Genomic DNA, 20,519 nt, shown 5'->3' on the forward strand with positions numbered 1-20,519 from the left:
TATAGTTTATCTATAGTCTATTCTGTTATTATTTTGTTATGGTCTTGAATATATATATATATATATATATATATATATATATATATATATATATATATATATATATATAATAATAATAATAATAAATTGAATTTATATAACGCTTTTCATGGACTCAAAGTCGCTTATATAGTAGTTATTAGTTGTTAAAAGAAATTGTGAAACACTGACAGCCGATTAACCATCTGAATTTATAACATGACACCGCAGATGACACTGCAGAGAGATTTGTTGATGTATTGGTGTTTTTGTGGCTCTCTGGAGATCTGAGGCCGCTTTTGCCTGGAGAAGGCAGCGGTGTCTGCGTCTGCAGGGACCACCGGAAACTTTTTGGTTCATTAAAATGTACTTGAATCCGCGACTATGTAGGATATTACTACAGATATTCTTGTAATCTTATGTTGCAACATCTGCTGTATTGGTGTATTATGTATTATCAGCTAGAGCGTGCAGCGCGTGCGTCACGCCACTGTTTACAGAACGTTATCGTTCAGCAGTGTGGATGCTAATACCGTTCTAGTTATAGTTATGGTTATAGTTATCGTTCAGCAGTGTGAATGGGCCTGAACCCAATGAACCATTATTTTACCACTAAATGCGTGTTTTAAACACACCTTAAACTCCCTTCATGTTTCTGTCTTGCCTCTATGACTAGCTGGCACTGTTAAGCTTGATGTCCCCTCCACCCAACCTTCATGAGTGCATTTTGTCTTCCTTGGCTTCCCCCTATGTTGCAGTTACAATTTTACCAATTTCCCATATTGAACTGTTGCTATTCAATTCTTTCATGTTCTAAATTGCTTGGTTTTACCTCCAAACATTTGCTTGCTCCTGAACCTACTGTGCTACTTACTGTCTCACTGCTTTCGTGTCCTATGAAGAATCCAACCCATATTCTGACTGCTAAGTCGTGGTTGCAGCTTCACTAAATGGAACCACACCTCTGAAAACAATCATTCATAAAGTCCACAAAATGTACTACAGCTTGATGGGCATGACTACTGCATAATACGTGCAACAGAAATAATGTGACCCTTAAAGACATCTGCTCCTAGTTCCTGGTATACATGGTACACAAAGGCCAATGGTGGCGTCGCCCTGCTCTGTCAGCCAATACATCTCCAACAGGAAGTTATTCTTTGTTGTTTCCTAAACAAACCAGAGCCAAATTCCTTTCCAAAATGTCCTTGACGCAACAAAACAAACCGGTAAGGACTGGCAGCCAGGTTTTAGGAAACAGTGCTCGATAGTGGGTGGCTGACCCTTGCTGATCTCTCAATCATCATCCCACCAGGTCCTGTGGTTATTTTTAAGTGTGGGATATTCATGGCCCAGGATGGGGCAATGGCTGCTCCCATCCTGCCTTTTAAAAAGGGCGGAAGCAAGTTGGAAACATATGCTGCTCTCCCGCTGTTAGAAGAAGGGTTTATTTACTGTGCAAATAAATTTCTAAGACATAATAGGCATCACAAAAAAAACAATAACTCTTTGGGATTTATGAGTCCCAAGGGATGAAAAAAAATAACCTAAACCCGTTATGGCATTGAATTCTGAAGTTCTATCTGAGCTCAAGGAAGCTTTCAATTCACTAAAACTATCCAGAGAAATAAAAAATAAAAAGAATAATACAAAATACAATTTCACACAAATGTGTGTAGTACTATAAACTGTATTTTGGTAACCAAAAAACAAACAAATCTGTATGGAACATTTAGAGTTTTAGGGTTATTATAATCAGTCAGATAAAGTCTTAACAAGGTGAGTGGATAATTACACCCAATGCCCGAGGGATCTCATGAGCGCTAAAAATACCTCTTCCTGAAAACAGTTTAACTTTTTTGTGTAACAATTATAATAGCCCAGTTTCAAAAGGTAGTAGGGTTGGACGATTTTGGCTAAAATCATAATCACAATTAATCGAAGAAGTTGCCTTGATTACGATTATTGAACGATTATTTAAAAAAAAAAAAAAAATTTCTTATAGGCTACTGTAAATATGTTTACGGTTATTTTTTCTAATGAAAGAGTGCATAATCCTATCTTTGTGATTCTAAAATAAGGAAACAACACACAGATAGCAATTAATGCTTATTTATTAAATATTTCAAACAACTGAACTTAAATCTACAACTGTAGATTTTACAATGAAATAAAAACAAAAAAGTAATTTAAGTTTTAATGTAAACGGGCGGAGTCACGTGACTACACACGCAGCGGCCGTAATATGTTTTAAGGGGAAAGTGCATTAACACACAGTGGGCGGCGCGGAAATATTAATAGGATTAAAAGACCGAAATAATCGACTTGGTAAAATTACGTCGGTTATAGGCTCTGAATTTCGGTTTCGATTATTTTTCGATTAATCAACCAGCCCTAAAAGGTAGGTGTTAGGATTTCCTCTAAAAACTGCTACTTGGATTTCTTCTTAAATGTGATCAAAAGTTTTCTTTTTCACAACATTGAAAATGAAAATTGTTTTATAGCCTTTGCAATTTGTCACCACCTAAAAAATTACATATGTACTCGCAAAGCAGTGCACCCCTGCAGATTGTTTCTAATTTGCATTGTACATAAAGCAAATCTGCTTTTTTTGTGATTTTCCTATTGTTAGCACAAATCAGAAATTTGTTTTCACTTTCCTCGCTCTACACAGTGGACAAAGCTCAGGTTAATCACACAGTCACAGTGCTTGCTGCTGGTACAGCCAATAGTGTCTTGGTCATTGTCTTAGTGACAGGGGCATCAACAGAGGTACTTCAAGATGAGGTGTTACTCCCTAATCAATATGCCAACCTGCAGTCCTGCTCTTTCTCTAGAAAATAATAAAATGGCTGTCAGACAGTGGAGCAACTTGTCAAACTATATATATTTTAAAAAGTCCTATTTAAATAGGTTAAAGAAATGTGAGATCTGTTAATGTATAAATGTATAATGCATTCTACACTTTACATTTGACAAGTTATTATAATTTCAAACCGTTTTACATAACTAGCCTAGCTGCTATACACCTATTTGAAATGAGGTAGCACACCAGAGTGCATACAATTGGCAACAGCTATGGAAATACTCCTTCACCATATAAAGTGTGCCCTTGTTTTGGAAATTTTGCATGCATATTTCCAAAACAAATGGAACTGTTCACACCAGAAATTCAACGTCACAGCTCAAGGTGCACCGTGGTCAATCATTTGTGTTTTCCCACTTCATACACTCACCAAAGGGTCTTTTTGAACTTCGAAGCCATTTGGCAATGTCTAGCAGTTATTAATTCAAAGCCAAGAAGGCTGACCAACAGTGGTAAAAGAGCTACTCTGTTATTAAGTTGCAAGCTGGGTTGAACCATTTTAACTCTGATCAAAGATGAAAATCCTAAATCAGGCTCCAGGTCACATGTGATTTAAAAACAAATGTACCGAGGATAACATAACTGTAACAGGAAACCTTATTTAACAATCGTTGGGATGCCTGTGCATGGATCACTGACAACACAAATAGGGTTGCATGATATTGACAAAATAGACAGAATATTGCGATATCGATATTAATTTCAATATTTTTAAACATATGTAAAATTACAAAAGTTATGGGAAAACGCATCAAAATAGATTCATAACAAATTAAGTACAAGTTTAAATACAAGTTTTCTTACAACACAAGGTTTATTTTAACTGACCGTCATACTGGACTGGTACAACATGAATAAATAAATAACGACCATGTCTACAGGACAGGTTTTACAGTATAAAATAAATAAATAAATAAATAAAGAAAGAAAGAAAGAGAACAGGACACAACTTTTCTTTCGCTTCTCTGATTCGTTCCGTTTTGTTGTCCATTTTTTCACTTACACTGTCACTCTCTCGAAATATGCACACACATGGTACGCTCCATTGGGTTTGTCACGTAGTGGACCCGTGCGCTGACGTGTACTAACATGTGCAAGTGGCACGGTAACTGGCCAATCAAATGATGATCATTATAGCATTTCAAGCGGGCTCTAAATCAAACCGTCTAAGCCACATAGCCAACGGACGGGACGCAGCACTCCACAAAATAAACAAAATATCGCATACTTAAAGCGACACTTTTGATATATTGCGATAACGATATTGAGTCGCTATATCTTGCACCCCTAAACACAAGCAACGTCAACTGCTACTATGCTGCAGCTAAAAATAAAACAGCATGAACCATGATATATACTAACTGTCTGAAAACAGACTGGTTTTGTCTCAACCCTAAAGGCAAGCTAAAAAAAACAGAAAGGAGACTGGGAATGGTAACGATCACAACTCTCAGCCAATATCATATGGGTGAAAAGATGAGGAGGTTGCTGATGAGTCACAGCTGGTGAGTGGAGACAAACATGTATCAGACCTGTGGTAACAGGAAAAAGGTAAGCCCCATGCAGTGACACAGTACGGAAACCCAGGAGACGAAGGATCCAAAAGAAGGAACAAAACATCCTCAAAACAACTCTCAGCCTCTCGGGTGTCAAATACAGCCTTCAGCAAAAGGCTGATAAATGGAGCAAGTAAAATGATACAGAGACACTGGTATTCTGCACTATTTCTGAAAGTTAGTTTTTCATTTTTGTAACCTATAAACCCTTAACCTTGTCCATAACACGAGTCATTCAATTACAAAAATGTGAAATGTAATGTCATCAGAATAGAGAGTACGGTGCGCCTGGGTAGCTCACCGTGGTAGAGCGTTTGCCCCATGTACACAGGCTCCGTCCTCGCCACAGCGGCTGCAGGTTCGGTTCCCGACCTGTGGCCCTATGCTGCGTGTCGTTCCCCCTCTGTCTCCCCTTTCGTATCTAAGCTGTCCTATCAAATAAAGTACATCAACTACAATCTGCATTACCTAAATATTTTTTTTAAAATATTGCAGAAATGTAATGTAGGCCAAGTTACTGAGATAACAATCATGAATTTCTCTAGAGCTGACAAATCAATTGAGTTCCTTTTTGTTCAACCAGTCCTGCATGGAGGTGCTGGTGCTGCAGCATCCATGTTGTTTCAGGTTTTAGGTAGTGTGCAACCAAGTTACTTTCCAAATTTAGCATGAACCAGCCTTGAGACTGATGTGGCCAGGGCCTGGGGAGCAAATCAGTGGAACGGCCATTTTCCACTCCATTAATAACAAAATGAGGTGACCACGAAGTGCCTAATACGATCACTTACACCCTTAATGGTTAAGGCATCCTGCAAAGACAGGGTCCAAAGAGCAGTAGCTATGGTAACCACAGCGCATGGTCACTAATGTCCCATGGCACCTGCTCTTACCAAGAACTTAACCAAAAGCTAACTCCAGCATTGCACTGATCTAACATGGTCTGATATAAGCTGCATTTTGTGTTAGAAATTTATATATAAAAAGGAGATAATCTAGGGAATATTTGTTCAAGTCAAAGCTTCATTTGTACAGCACATTTCAGCAACAGGGCAATTCAAAGTGCTTTACATAAAACATTAAAGAGCAGTAAAATAACAACAAAAGAGTATAAAAACAGATAAAATATGAGACTTTAGGATGCTAGTATGGGACAATGTATAAACCGTCGCTCTATATACGTAATCCACCCGCAATCCTCGCCATTCCCAGAACGAGCCGGTCGCCCCGGTGTCACTTTTCAATTCTCTTTATGTGCTTATAGAGTGTCATACAGTTCCAATTTTCAACAATGTAACTTCAGTAACAATTTAAAATATAAAAATAGATACAATACGAGACTAAAAGTTACAGTGCAGTAAGAAACAATTATTTAAAGAAAGGCAGCATCAAAAAGAAAGGTCTTCAGCTTTGATTTAAAAGACCTGCGAGTTGGGTTAGGTTTCCGGGAGTTCAAACTTAAGTGTGCCATAAAGATTTTGTTTTTAATACAGAGCCGGTTCAGAGCTAGAGTCAATAAGCCTAAACAGCAAAGCAAAGCATCTGATGTGTAATGACTGATGAGTAAAGGTAGTCACATCTTCACCGCCAAGGTCCGACGACGTCAATGACGTGCATAATAATTAACAATGTGCAGGTACTGCTAAAAGAGGGAGGAGGGGCTGGTTTGTCTTTCAAATGAGTGTAAAGATGATCCTTTTTGTTAGTTTATGAGTTTGTTGTTATTTTTGGGGTGACATCCTTGGAGGTTCTCAATGTGGTACCTCAAAGACTTCAAAATCTTCAATATCTTGAGAATTGATCCTTTACAGTGACTTAAAAGGAGCAGTGTGTATGATTTAGGGGGATCTATTGGCAGAAATGGAAACAAAAAATCATAATTATTTTATTATTAGTGTATAATCACAAACTACGAATCGTTTGTTTTCATTAGAATGAGCCCTTGATATCTACATAGGGAGCGGGCGTTCTTCCACATAGCCCTCCATGTTGCACCGCCATGTTTGTATAGTGGCCCAGAACGGACCAACCAAACACTGGCTCTAGAGAGGACCTTTCGCGTTTACGTTACCTGAAGGCCACCATATGTTCTCTACACAATTGGTAAGGGGTGAGGCAAGGGGTATTCAGTTGGTTGTAATGTGCAACCTCACTGCTAGATGTCACTAAACGCTGCACACTAGTCCTTTAAACCATCTTGTGTTTTTTCAACATATTCAATACATACAAGTCATGAACAGTATTGCTATAGGCTGTGCTCGCCATGTATAGCTGTACACACGCACATAAATATAAAGTGCTGAATGTATCTGCCAAACTGATTCACAAAAAGACAACAGAGAACTTAATTAGAGGAACAGTAAAGATACCCATCTGCTGTATTTCCACTCATTTCATTCATTCACCTAACAATACGCAACATGAGTCATCAGCTGTGGTTAAATGTGCTGTAGGTAGGTGTAGGATTCTCGTAGGGTACAGATTTGATCATTGGCAAATTATCAAAGATGTTTTATCAATATTAATAAAGTTATGAATATGGTTATTAATAACTTTATCAAATCGACAAACAATCAAAACGGGGCACCACCCTGCAAGTCAGGGACCAATAATCAAATTCTCAAATCTCATTTCTGTGGTAATCCTTTAAAAAGGAAATAAAGGAAGGGGTGAATCCAAGCACGGACATGATCGACCAGCAATTATTAAAACAAGTACACAAATAATCACAAGCAACTGCTAATTAAGTATTATAAGATTTATTAACTTCACAATTATCAGTAGCTAATCAATAATCCTTCAATAATAAACTTATATATCTTTTACCATATCACAACCAAAACAAAGCAAAAACAAAGCAGCATGTGTTATGGACACGTCTGTGTGTGTGTGTGTGTGTGTGTGTGTGTGTGTGTGTGTGTGTGTGTGTGTGTGTGTGTGTGTGTGTGTGTGTGTGTGTGTGTGTGTGAAGGAGGAGGGGCGGTGTCAAAATGTAGCCCTAACACAAAAACCAAACTGGCTACTCCTGTGAGCTGCACAAAACTATTTAGCCTCAAGAGGGCGGTAGTGGTGCTGGGTGCACGGGCCGGGGCTGAAGAAGCCGGGGGGTTGCTAGGCAATGCGCACGCTTAGCCGGTATGCTAGTTCCTGTGTTAGCTCTGTACGAACGTAAGCAGATTCCACGTGTGAAGCTAGCCTACAGCGTTAGCTCAGGAGCTACGTGGCTAGCCTGTCTTGTGTGTGTGTGTGTGTGTGTTAGTAAGAGGAGAAAGAGAAGAAGAGTAAAGAAAAGAGGCACTTTGATCTTAATTATCGATAATGACCCAGTTCCCCTCAGCCACTCAGGTCTGGGCTAACGTGCAGTTAGGACAGACTGAGACTTTTGGTTTTGCTGAGGGAAACGTCACTATAACCACTCCAGTAGCTAACAGCTGATTTTCGCGATTCTATCGCAGACAGTGACTAAACTCCATGAAAGGAATGACTTAGCAGGTAGCGCTTACGGTTTTAAACCAGCTACTTAACACAACATAAACCAACGGTATAATTGATCGATTATACATTCACAGAACAGATTAATAATCACATATGGACCAGTACATGATTAAATCCGATCACATTAATGGCAACAATGGTAGCGAACCCTTTGCTCATTAATAAACACACTACTTATCTCTGCCCAGACGTCAGCCTTTTTACGGTGTGTTCAGTCCGTTTGTTCCTGTCCATAGGTTTCCACAGAAATGAAACAGAACGGGTTCCCTAGCGCTCGTCAGCAGCCACGGAGAAACTCCCTCCAAAACGGCAGCAAAGGGGAAAAGTTTGGTCGACTTTGAGAAGAAAAACGTTGTTTCCTTCTCACTGCAGTTATGAAAAACACTGGTGCGTTTTTCATAGGATCCTCCGAAATTAAATCCACTTTCTCCAGAAAATAGAAGTTGAGCACAAGCGCTTGCGCGCCTCCTGTCAGCAACGTGAGTTGCAAGTGAAGACGAGGGAGTTTCCTAGGGTCAGGTTATTTATAGGTTAAGACTGCATGCTGTTTTCATGGTCCCGCTGAACCAATAGGAAGACTCAAAACTCTTGATAGGGTGAAGACTACAATCTTGTAGTCCTTTGACTTCCTGCCAGTTGTGAGGAGTTTCCCTTCTGGCTGGCACTTTCACATAGAGGTGTGAATTAACCAGGCTTTGGGGTTTACATACAGGCCAAGATTCCTTTGTCTTGGCCACATGTCCCCTTGTCTCTGAGTACATGTGTGTCTTGTATCCAGAGGTCAGTTTAATCTGAGGCCTTTTGGTTAAAATCAGATTTAACACCACTGATGGTTCCAACATAGGATTGCGTAGATCCAGGACTTAGCCAAACATTTTTAACATCGACAATTTCTCAGTCCCTCCCCCCTTTCTGCTAAAGCCCAAAACGGTCTCCTAAGCCCCTCCCCCCACAAGAAAGAATGAATGTGTGTGCATGAGCAGTGATTGACACAGTTAGACACCCCCCCTAGCCCTGATTGGTGCATCTGAACAGGGAGCTGTGGATTTTTGCAAATCGCACTACAGGCTGTTATTTTTTTAATTACCTGCTTTATGTAGTTCTACTGGAACATAGGGTCAGTTTCAGCAAATATGACAGAAAGTTAGTTTTATCTACTGCACCTTTAATATACAACGATTTAAAAACATAGTATAAAAAAATAAACATGGTATCTATTCATTATTATGGCCATTAACAGAATGCTCCTTCCTTACATTGCTGCACTGTTACACGTGAATTATACTAGACGCATCCAAGGTGGCGCACGCCACCGTGACGTCAAAATGACGTAATATCCTGCCGGCGCTCCCGATTTATGGCGCGCGAGCAGAGGCCGCGCATGGCACTATTTTTTTCAGCGACAAAGTGGAACGGGAAGCCTGAACGAGTTTGCCGACAACCGGATGCCAGGACTTTCAGAGTGACTGCAAGTCTGTCTTGTAAACTTACTGGGTTAAGAGGAGTTCTTTTTTGGTGAATGAAAGGCTCGATCCGACGAAGTAGGGCATCGAATCAAATCGAAGCATTGACGGCAATGCTGCTGCCAGTTCTGCCGTTGTTTACCTTTTTCTTCTTCTTCTAGTCCGTAGAAATAGCAACGTCTGTAGCCTTTGCTCATTAGCGCCACCGCTGTTCAGGAGAAGACTGCAACTAGTTTTTCGAGCACCAGCGCAGGTATAAATAGTCACGGCGATCCCATGACGTCACATTTGCACGCACCAGCTGGGCTGCGTCCAGTGTAAAAGAGCCTTTAGAGTGGAACTCCGCCCCTTATCACACATGATCCAACAACCTGCTCTTACGTAAGAGGCTTCAACAATCACTTACTGTACATTACATTTTCTTCCAACATATGGGCAATGTAGAGCAAATGTGTTAAATAGTCCTGTTTCTGGTTTCAATTGTTTTTAGTAATTTAAATGTTCTTGATTTTATTTATTATTTTTTGGATTATGTCCTTGATTTCACAATGTTGTTGCATGTCCTAGTTTCTACTCCAGTCATTGTTTTTTTTTTTGTTTTTTAAAACAATTTCTGCACTGTTTGTGTATTGTGTTCTAAACTGTATTGTGTGTACTTATTTTCTGTTATCTCGGCTACATTGAAAATGAGGGCTTGCCCTCAATTGTACCTCCGAGAACTAAATAAAAGGTTGATGAAGAAGTTAAATTTGTCTTACTCAAAATTATTACAGTACAGTAGCGTGCACATTGATCAATGTTGAGTGTACATTTAAGATAATTATCATCAAATATACTATACTGCAGTGTTATTGAACATTCACCACTCTCACACAAGTATCATTGCAATAACAAAACAAAAATAACTTTAACACTACTTCCACCGTGGCCTCTGTGGCATAATAGTCCAGGATCCATTCATAACTGCACTTTACTTAAGGCTGCCTGAACTACAACCATTGACCAAGCCAGTTGCTAGGAGCTGCAGAAAAAAAAGGGACCATAAGCTATCTTTGAGTAAAAGGCTGTTTCTCTGAGAATAGAAACGAAGACAGCTTGTAGGTTTAACTTAAATCTCAAAGTGCGGACGTCCACCTGTTCCACCTTAATATTATGTTAACACCCAATCGAATGAAACGGAGAACACTCTTCATCCAGTGAACAAGCAACAGTGAAGCACTATTGCTTGGTCCGTATCAGTTTCAAAACACAACAAGTGAAGCTTAACCCACGGTGAAACTAACAATATTCAATTCAACACGCGCAAAAAGCACACCACATCCCTGCCTCCTCTAACAAACGGATAGCCGCACGTATGCCTTTTCTTACCGTGTAAAGCCCAATCCTGCACAAGGCGAGGGAGAGCTGCATGTGCTCCGACATTGTGCTCAGCTACCAGCGTAACCCCCGGCAACAAACACGCCAAGCCTCTGGAGTAAATGAATGGATGGAGGAGGATCAGGAGTAGCTGAGCACAACACTGTCAACAACATGAGTCCAGCCCTTCAATGTCTCACTGTCGGCAGCCCATACGTCCACAAGCCTTTTCCTTTCAAATCGGAGCTTTGCAGAGGGGTTTTGGAAGCGGCGAGGTGAGCATGATTGAAGGTTGTCTTGTGTTTACTCCCCGTATCCATTGATAGAAAGATAGAACACTATTGCCACACGGATCAGCAGACAGACACAAGCTTGAGATTAGTTTGTGGGGATCTTTCTCTCCACAGAGATTAAGGGCTCAGTGACAACTAGGGATCCAGAATGAGACTACAAATTGGATTAGTCACCATTACCCACCCACACACTATGCCCATACTGTACGGATAGCTTCACGAAGTATGAAAACCATTGCTTTCAGCATAGGGGAGGATGAAGGGATCGACCACTGGAGCTCACAGCGGTCGTGGAGATTTCAGTAACTGTTGTGGGACGCTTTGTCAGTAGTCTGTCTGTTCATGGAGAACTGTGGGTCGTGTTTAAACTGCTTGTTTTGGTATAGTAATCGTTGCTGCAACCACCTGCTGACTATCGCAGTCATAATATAGGAGTACTTAACTGTAATGCAGTAACGGTACAAATGACACCATCAACAGGTAGCCTAGAATTCAAATTGATGATTTTTTTCTGCAAACATCATACGACTGCATGTAACATAGAATTCCATTTTAACTGCCTATAAGCAAACTAATTCATGTTCGGATTCCACCTAATGTTATACTGCAGTAATTCAAAGTTTGAAAGCATGATGAGTGTTTCAAGTCATCTGCTGATGAATCCAAGATTTATTTTAGATTTAAAGAAGCCAAAAACTACCTACTGTCCACCCAGTTGTCACTCAAACCACAACATATAGGTTTACATTCAATATATATATATTTTTTTTAATCTCTCTCTGATTATGATCTAGGCTATTGCGTGTCTGTCCACCCAGGGAGAGGGATCCCTCATCAGTTGCTCTTTCTAAAGTTTCTTCCATTTTTTTCCCCTGTTAAAGTTTTTATCAGGGGGAGATTTTCCTTATCCAAAGCGGAGGTCTAAGGACATAGGGTGTCTTATGCTGTATGTATTGTAAAGCCCCTTAAGGGAAATTTGTGATATTGGGCTTTATAAATGATGAATTGACTTGACAACATGTTCTTGTTTTTCATCTGGTTTGAGGCAACTTGATGTTTCATTTGCTGAGGACCAGTATCACGTAATTAAGACTTCCTGGGTTAAAATCCAGCTTTTGTCACATATTCCTTTCTCTCTCCATGCCGCTGAGAGGAAAAAATAAATAAATAAATAAAAAAAATAAAACTTAGAAGAAATAAAAGCCTTTCCAAATCTCATCCAACACAGTGCATGCCATACACAGTACATTTTGTACAGTAGATATCTTCTTTTGTAATGAAACACCTCGTGTAACAAGTCGGTATATAATAGTCTAGTTTGACAGTAGATTATTCAGTCTGACTGTAGTAATGCCTTCCTATGAAAGGTTTGAGTCACTGGTAAAGCTCAGATTATCAAACTGCATTTATTTATTGCTTTAATGGGCCCATCCCATACATCTTCAAATAAAAAAAGAGCAGAATCATAAACCAATGACAATAAAACCCTTCCCCTATCCATGTCGTTCCTATTTGTTTTTCTAGTGAGGAAAAGCAATGAGAGTGGTTATGGCCCGAGAGAATGTAATGGAAATGAAATGCAATAAAAAAAAAAAAACATATGAAAACAGTTCACTAATGCCTCTTTACTAGCACTCTCCACAGACACAGGGGAATCACTGCAATGAGCTAGCCAGCAGGCAGAACAACCTGGCTGACATGCTGCTGGCAGGTTAAGATCAGGGACGGGGCTTCAGGAATGCTGAGGAATGTTGAGCTCACACTGGTATTTCACAGTATAGTTGGAGGCTTTGCACTTTGAATAAAAAGGGCAGGTTGGTGGAACTGTGGCCAGCTTGACCAAAGTTTAGGTTAAATCAATTCATTCATTCAAACTGAAACCTGAGTAAACCTGCTCTCAGCGATGGATTACGTAAATATTAGTGTAATATCCATCCACATATAAAAAGTCCAATTGTCGACCTATCTTGCGAGTGCGCTTATCTGCATACAATAGGTCATTTTTGTTTGCCTCTGGTAAAAGAGCTTGGCAGGGACAGCACCAGCAAGGTGTGGAACACGGTCAAATAGGGGACAGAAATGAGTGGAAAAGTAACACCAGCCTTCTGTCCCATAGGCTAACAAGCTGAATTCATATGCTGCCAAAAACCTCGCATCAACTCTCTGTCCTCTGTGTTATGGCGCTGAGATGTCAGTCTGCTATAGCCTGCTGTGTACCCTTGGACAGGGGATCTGCTCTGAAATACAGTTGGTCAGCCAAAAACACATGCAGGCTTCTAAGACAAATTTATTTTCATGGAGATGTGAGCTTAGTGCTGACTGGATAAACCAAATGGTTGAGGCGCATACCACATAACTGCCCCAGGTCGGTTCCGGTCTGGGACCTTCATGTCGCTCTCTTTCCCATTGTTGTGTCTGCCTCTGTACTGTCTGCTATCTAATAAAGGCCATACAAATGGTATGGTAAAAACGTGTACTGTATGTTGCTGCAATTTTACTGCGGTGGAACAACAACACAAATATTCTCAAACTCCTGTAAGCTAGTAGCAAGAATCCTAAAACGCTTTCCATCTTGATGGTTCTTCAATGAAACTCAAAATGTTTAGCTTACTTACTTGACAATATGTCTTCTTCATTCCAAAACTGCAGATTAAGGCTTTACGGCCTGGCTTGGCACTATGGACCAATTCTTACAGAATTGATTTTAAATGAGGAAGAGTACCTACTGTAATTTTAATGTTCTACATTTTTCAACGCTATCCAATATTTATATTCTGTGTGAAAACTACAGAGGTCTCATGGAAACCTTCACATCTATAGGCCTATTTATGCTAAATATATTAATCCTGCGATTCCTGCCCAAATAAGAGCTCACAAAGAGACAATTAATTATTTTATATAAATGTTGATTTCTGGGTAGATTATATAATTTATAGATTATATTACTTGTTGTCCGAACAATCAACCTTGTAATGTTGTAATGTCCTCAGGGCCAGCTAGTATTAATGTGCATATGAAGTCTGCTTTTCCAAAAGGAAAGTGCAATTAAAATTCAATTGCTAGGTGTAGTCCTAGCATAACGTGGCTAAGTTATACAGTATATCATCCAGGAGCAAAAAGCACTACTGGTAAGAGTAAACCAAATGTTATTAATTCACTTGCACGTGTTCACACATTGGATGGAATACCAAATGGGTTAGTGTTTTTGACATTATCCTTATTTAAAGTATAATACCAAGACAAAGATCCACCACTTCATAGCAAAATATGTCAAGCGTTTAGCAACAAAAATGCATCAAGTCAATCTGAAACAAAATGCTCAATGCAATTGTTGAATTAAAATTAAGAGACCGAGATATAATTAGATAAATAAACACACTTTTTCACTCCTTCTGTTTATTCTTTCTGGGCCAGCCTATCAGCAGATGAGGCTCTTTGTTCAGTTAACTGTCACACCCATTATTTCCATATAGTTTGAGGTCAATGCCTGGCGGTTGCTGTCACTGAATCTTTGGCATAATCTAAATTCCACAAAAAAAAAAACATACTGGTTGCTCTTCGCCAGACAAAATTAATCTTTTTTTTCTAACAGAATTTGTTCATGCAGATCTGGCTTCCTTTAGGGCAGAGCTACAAGAATGACCTGAATGTCAGTCCACCCGAGGGTTTAGTCACTCGTGTTGCAGAAATAAATAGCTGGTAATCTCTTCAAAAAATGGCAACTGTTGTGTAAGATTGAAGAAATGGCCTACAGACTGTGCATTTGCCTTCAGCAATTACTGAGCACAAATAACGCAATGGAAAATTTGTAGTATAAATATGACCATGCAAGTAACAACAGTGTGTTTAGCAATACCAGGCAAAGTAAACCCTCACAGAAAAATGCATGCTGTAGGTTCTTGCATGGGTTTTTGAAATTAACAATACAGCCAATAGTGCCCTCTTTTTGATGTCAAACACAACACATTGAATCTGTCCTGTCTGGTGAAGACAGCAACAAGTTAGGGTCCAAGAGTTGGCCACACGGTGCAGTTGTAATTTTGTAAGGCTGTGTCATGGCAACAGCCAGCACCAAATTCCTCTGTCAGTGCTGCTGTTTTGTGTGGTCTTTTTTAACACTACGCTGACCGTGCAGGAGTACAGTCCTTCAACATGCTCCAGCTCCCAGTTGAAACCCAATTCACCATAAGCCAGATCTCTGCTACAGTCATAATTCAACCACAGTTATTACCCAGCAATATGCAATATCTGTGTACTTCCATTCCCGTTCATCCCAAAAACCCTTTTAAGTCTAACCTGATCTAAAACCTTACACAAAAGCACATAAGACAAGCATCATTTATCAAGGGTTTAGTGACAAGTTTCAATAGATTTATAGGGAAGAGAGAGATGTAGTTTTGGCCTGAGTGTTGTGCCAGGTCTCCAGTGTTGCCCAGCAGGAAAGGAGGCCCTGCGCCTATTGAGTGCCTGACCTCAGAGGACAGCCAAGCGCTCAGCTCCAACAGTCTACAGAGTTACAGCTGTGCTTTCCACAGAAAACTGTTTGTCACAGAAAATCTTTAATCCTTAGGTAACTAAGATAGAAAATGTTATTTTCTAGGCAGTGTTAGCGGTTGTAGATTATTGCACTTTGCCAGGAGAAAAAGAAGGGAGCTTGAGGGTGACATCAATTTCTATTATTTCATGTCACAGGTGTGCTCCCTTCAAAAATAGCTCCTGTGTTTTCCTCGGTACTAATTACTTTCCATTAGCATGAAACTGAGATTACAGAATAACTCGTGTAAACTATAAATGAGCCACTTTGGTCCCCCACAAGATGTGTTACTCCAAGGCCATAAGCCACAGACAAGTCAGACATTAGTTTGCATTAGCCTTACTATAGTTTAACTGTTGACGGATACTTTGTAAAATTGCCTCAAGAAACTTCTCAAATGAAATAGAAGTTCAAAGTTCATTTTAGGTCCAAAATCCTGGGAGGCCTATCATAAACAAGCGGATAACACTGGGTGGGAAAGTTCCTCTGCATTTCACACTGTCCCTCTGTCCCCTGAGACAACAGCACAATATCTGTGTACTCTTAATTTCCTGAGGCTTTATAAATTCCCAGAGAAAGCCTTCAGTTACAGCTTCCTCTCTATTGTTGCACTTTTTCAGCAGGACCCATCCCACCCCTACATTATGGGCAAAGGCCCCTAAACCATCATCTTCGAGGCTAAAAGCTGACAGTGGCCTGGACTGTAATCATTAGTTTGGTCACACGGGTATTACAAATATGCAGGGGACTAATATCTCCAACTAGTGAAGGTCTCACTTACAATGGCCTCTTGACTCCAAATAGCCTAATACAACATAAAGTGCAGCTTTGTCCTCAGCAACAACAATGAGTTTTGTGAAAAATAAGAGCTTCATGCTACATACACAACGTTAGAGACATAACGTTACATAACTTAGCTAACAGGACTTCAACGGTGTAAGTTAGCAAGTTGTCCGTTTCACATGTAAAAAGATGGAACTCTGGGTCAACCAGAGTAATTTCTTGCTCACATAACACTGATAGGCAAAAGCTGCAGGCGATCCCTGAGACATTAGCATACAACATGAACGGGTACTACACCTAGCCTAATAGTTGAGGGTCACATACCTGAGTGACACCACTATCTGATGATCAGGGACCCCAAATGGCAAGAAACCAAAGGTTAGTCTTTGATTGGAATACGCAATAACACAGCATTTAGATTCATTTACTTACCAGATAATCCATGTACTATCGCTGACCAGTCACAGCAGCACGAACTGGCTTTGTAGTAATCCCGTTTTGCTTCAATAAGTCCCAAATATGATAGATTTGACGACAAGTCGCTTTGTATTCCCCGCCTTTCAGCAAACAAGCAAAATAAAAACCAGCCTTTGGTGGGTTTAAAAGCAAGGGTTTTCGCCGTTTTCTTCGCTAATAAGACACGTTTCGGCACAGAAACGACTGAGTTTGTTTGTATCGAGGAGGGCCGCGGGTTTCGTGTGCTTTTTTAGACTAACTAGCCCCTCGTCCACCGGTTGACTTCCAGTTGTTATCACACAATATCAATTGAGTGTTTGGTTGAGGAAACTAGCGAAGCCTACAACGCGACGTCACGCACGTCGTCTTGCTCACGTAGCGTGGTCATGTGACCAAACACATGGTGGCTATTTTCATTCTGAAGAGGAACAGACCGCTGCTTAAACAGTCTTTGTTGAGATTGAGACAAACTTTTCTGCATTTCAACTAGGAATTCAATAGCAGCGGGCATATGCATTTTTAATTGTATTTCAGAAGTAGGCTAAGTTGTGGGTTAATGTGACAATTGTGATTATTATTAATAGTAGCCTAATAATAATACTCCCTCTCACATTACCAAGTAGAGAGGACTTTGTCCTTTTATAAGTGATGTAACACCAATGTCCAGATCTACAGGGTTAAATCATAAAACATAGCAGAGGTGTGGCAATAGGGTTTTCAAGGGGAGAAGGCAGACTTTCTGGTAAACTGGCAGCATCGCTAATATATATGTAGGCTATAGGCCTATATACAAATCATCCACTTTTCAAGTAAACTATAGTCTACATTTTTAGTGTTAAATACATAATGTAAACATGTAAAACCTGTCAAATACATATGTACGTATGTGTATAAGTATATGTTTATACATGTGAATGGGTATATGTATATACACTTTTTCATATACATAGGCCTACTTATATCTGTAAATAGTAGGCAAATGTTTATGTTTACCTTTGTTTAGATTTGTGTCGTTTTTTTGTGTGTGGCTGTATGTCTATTCTGTGTAAGTACATAGAGAGCTACAACAAACCGGAGTCAAATTCCTTGTGTGTGTGTGTATACACACATATTGTATATGTGTGTGTGTGTGTGTGTGTGTGTGTGTGTGTGTGTGTGTGTGTGTGTGTGTGTGTGTGTGCGTGTATACTGTATGTATATATATATACATATATATATATATATATATATATATATAATATGGCATAATCTTGTATAGCATCCAATTGTATAAAACATTTAGACTAACAAATTAAAGGCACAAGCAAACACATTAAAATGCAATAAAACAGTACAATGTAAATAAATCAAATAAAAAAGACTTTCAGTAACATTCAAAAATAGCAATATTAGGTTGTTACCTAAAGGAATTTACAGAAGTTTGAATTACAAAAATAATGTTATCATATTACCAAAAATAATTACATTATACACCACTAGGTGGCTCTGTATTGAATCACAATTGCTTCTATTTTCCATTTTCAACAAGTAAACCATCACCAAACTAAAGACTCTGACCTACACATTCATGTATTTGCAATTTTGCACAGTATTATCAAGCTTGAAGCAGCACAAAATGCAACAGCCTGTGACATAATACATTACACAATACATAATGAATGAAAGGGGATAGCACAGTCACAGTTCAAAGTCAAAGAAAGGTTCCTCTGAAGCACATAGGGCCTGGCACACAGATGTTACAGACAGAAGACAGAAGATTAAGGAAAGGATGTGTGTTTCTCAGATGAATACAAAACCTTGTGATGTGTTAATGCATATCAAGTGTCAGAACAGCATTTGTGTCATCCTAGTTTTGCCTATACTGTACACTTTACAGTATTCCAGTAGTGTTCTGCTGATTTTCTCTCAAAAGAGCGACATAAAAGAAATCTAACTTAAACTAAAGAGAGAGATATTACAGTACTTACAAACGTAAATCACTTCCATTAACAGTCTGCAAAGAAGAAAAAAATACATTTTGGACTTGAAAAGCCATCACACAAGATAGGACAAATTAACAGGATGGAAATTACCAAGAATTATCTAGTGGGAAGCAAACACAGATACCAGACAAAACAATTATATCATTCTGATTAGGGGAACAGTATAAATCACAAGTCTGCAACTGTGATGCACGCTGCATACTGATGTAATTCCTGTTCCCTGGAGACCACACTCCTCTTCAATATTTCATGAGATGTGCTGGAAATCTTCCCGAACATAGTTAAGTAGAAGGTGAACTGGATGTCCTCTGCACAGGTATGGAGGATGTTGAGAAGACACAAGAAGACATTGACTTTAATATGCAGAATATTCAAGCATGTGTAAAAGGTATACACTTGTAGTGTTGTCTTCGTCAGGACATCTGACCCAGTTAAATGTGAGAGGAGAGACCTCTGCTGGCCTCTAGTAAAATGCTATGGTTGTTGAGTAAAACTGTGGTTTGCATTACATTCGTTTTATTACTCACATTTTTTTCCCATACACACACATCACAAGCTATTTGGATTTCAGTGTCAAGGACTGCTCAAGGCCATTTTGACAAGTGGACAGAAGGAGCTAGGGACCACCCATAATATTTATCTGCCAATCTGCTTTACCACCTGTGCTACCGGTACCCCCGTGATTTACATTATCATAAATCCTAAACTGGGATATCATAGCATATTATTGTTGACATTTCAATTTCAATGCAATGTCTTTGCTTACTGAGGTAAAGATGTAACAGCAATAAGGTCAGATGCATCATTAAAAGCTTTGAGCTATTTAAGAAACATTAGATTAGTATTCCCAATACTGATCTTAACCAAGTTAAGTCAAGTCTTTATTCAGATTTTTACTGTTACCATTATAATTATTTGTACCTAATGTGAAGAATTCAAAGGCCTCCTTTATGAGAAAAACAAAATAGCCACAAGGGGGCAGTATCTACCAGAGTAAATGGCACATCATGTATGGGTTGTGCATATCTGTCTCTGAGTGGTCATTCAAAATGAGTCCTAAAATACAAATACAAACTCAGGTAATGTAACTTTTTAGTCTATATTTAAGAAAAGAACTTTCAGTTTAGTTTAGTTTAGTTTGTTGTGCAAAAGCCCATGCGATGCATATAGTTCATTGGACATAAAACTCTTTATTTAAAGCAATGGTCAAGGCAGGTTTTAAAGACCATTAAAATAAATCTTTAAACTATTCAATTTAAATGATACAATTAAACGTTATCAGTATAAACATATGCTTTTATCCTTTAAAAGTGCCCTGGCCAAATGTCAGAGTCACCTTCACTCTGGAATCACCAGTTTATGATCTTTGAAGCTGTGCATTCGAGTGACATCACAGATTAGTTGATGGAGACCCCTTTCTAATTTTAAGATATTGGCTACAGAACTAATATATAATACAACACAAACTGCAGGGTTTAGGGAAATACATGTCAAAAGTGTCTGTCATTTCCTGCTGATTACAGGAAACAGTTAAAGATTTGATTAACAGTTGTTACAGTTGCAACTTCAGTGCATCTCATCAATAAACCATTCCACCTAAAAACAAACTTTCCCACTGGAAAATGTTTTTAAATATTTAGATGGCCAGGAGATTTCTCCTGTCTTATCATGTTTCTATTGTGGTCATGTTTTATGTTTCTATGCTGCCTTGCTGCAAAAA

The 20,519-nt window shown here is 39.2% G+C and overlaps 1 protein-coding gene across 7 annotated transcripts in view; it reads right to left on the reverse strand.

The window, feature by feature from the left end:
• The window catches only part of arl15a (ADP-ribosylation factor-like 15a), a 140,624-nt gene extending 123,448 nt beyond the window's left edge, over positions 1-17,176 (reverse strand). For 6 of the 7 annotated variants that reach the window (XR_005639600.1, XR_005639601.1, XR_005639599.1 and 3 more), the window contains exon 1: positions 10,764-11,141. Coding sequence is in view for 3 of the 7 variants with exons in the window: in XM_039804608.1 (XP_039660542.1) it covers positions 10,764-10,817 (54 nt within the window). In the remaining 4 variants the exon portion in view is untranslated. Of the gene's footprint in view, positions 1-10,763; positions 11,142-16,793 lie in introns of those variants that run through there. The other variant, XR_005639602.1, reaches the window with a different exon arrangement.
• Between the last annotated feature and the right edge of the window lie 3,343 nt (positions 17,177-20,519).

Source organism: Perca fluviatilis, chromosome 6 (genome assembly GCF_010015445.1).
Source record: "Perca fluviatilis chromosome 6, GENO_Pfluv_1.0, whole genome shotgun sequence".
In the NCBI taxonomy this organism is placed as follows: domain Eukaryota; kingdom Metazoa; phylum Chordata; class Actinopteri; order Perciformes; family Percidae; genus Perca; species Perca fluviatilis.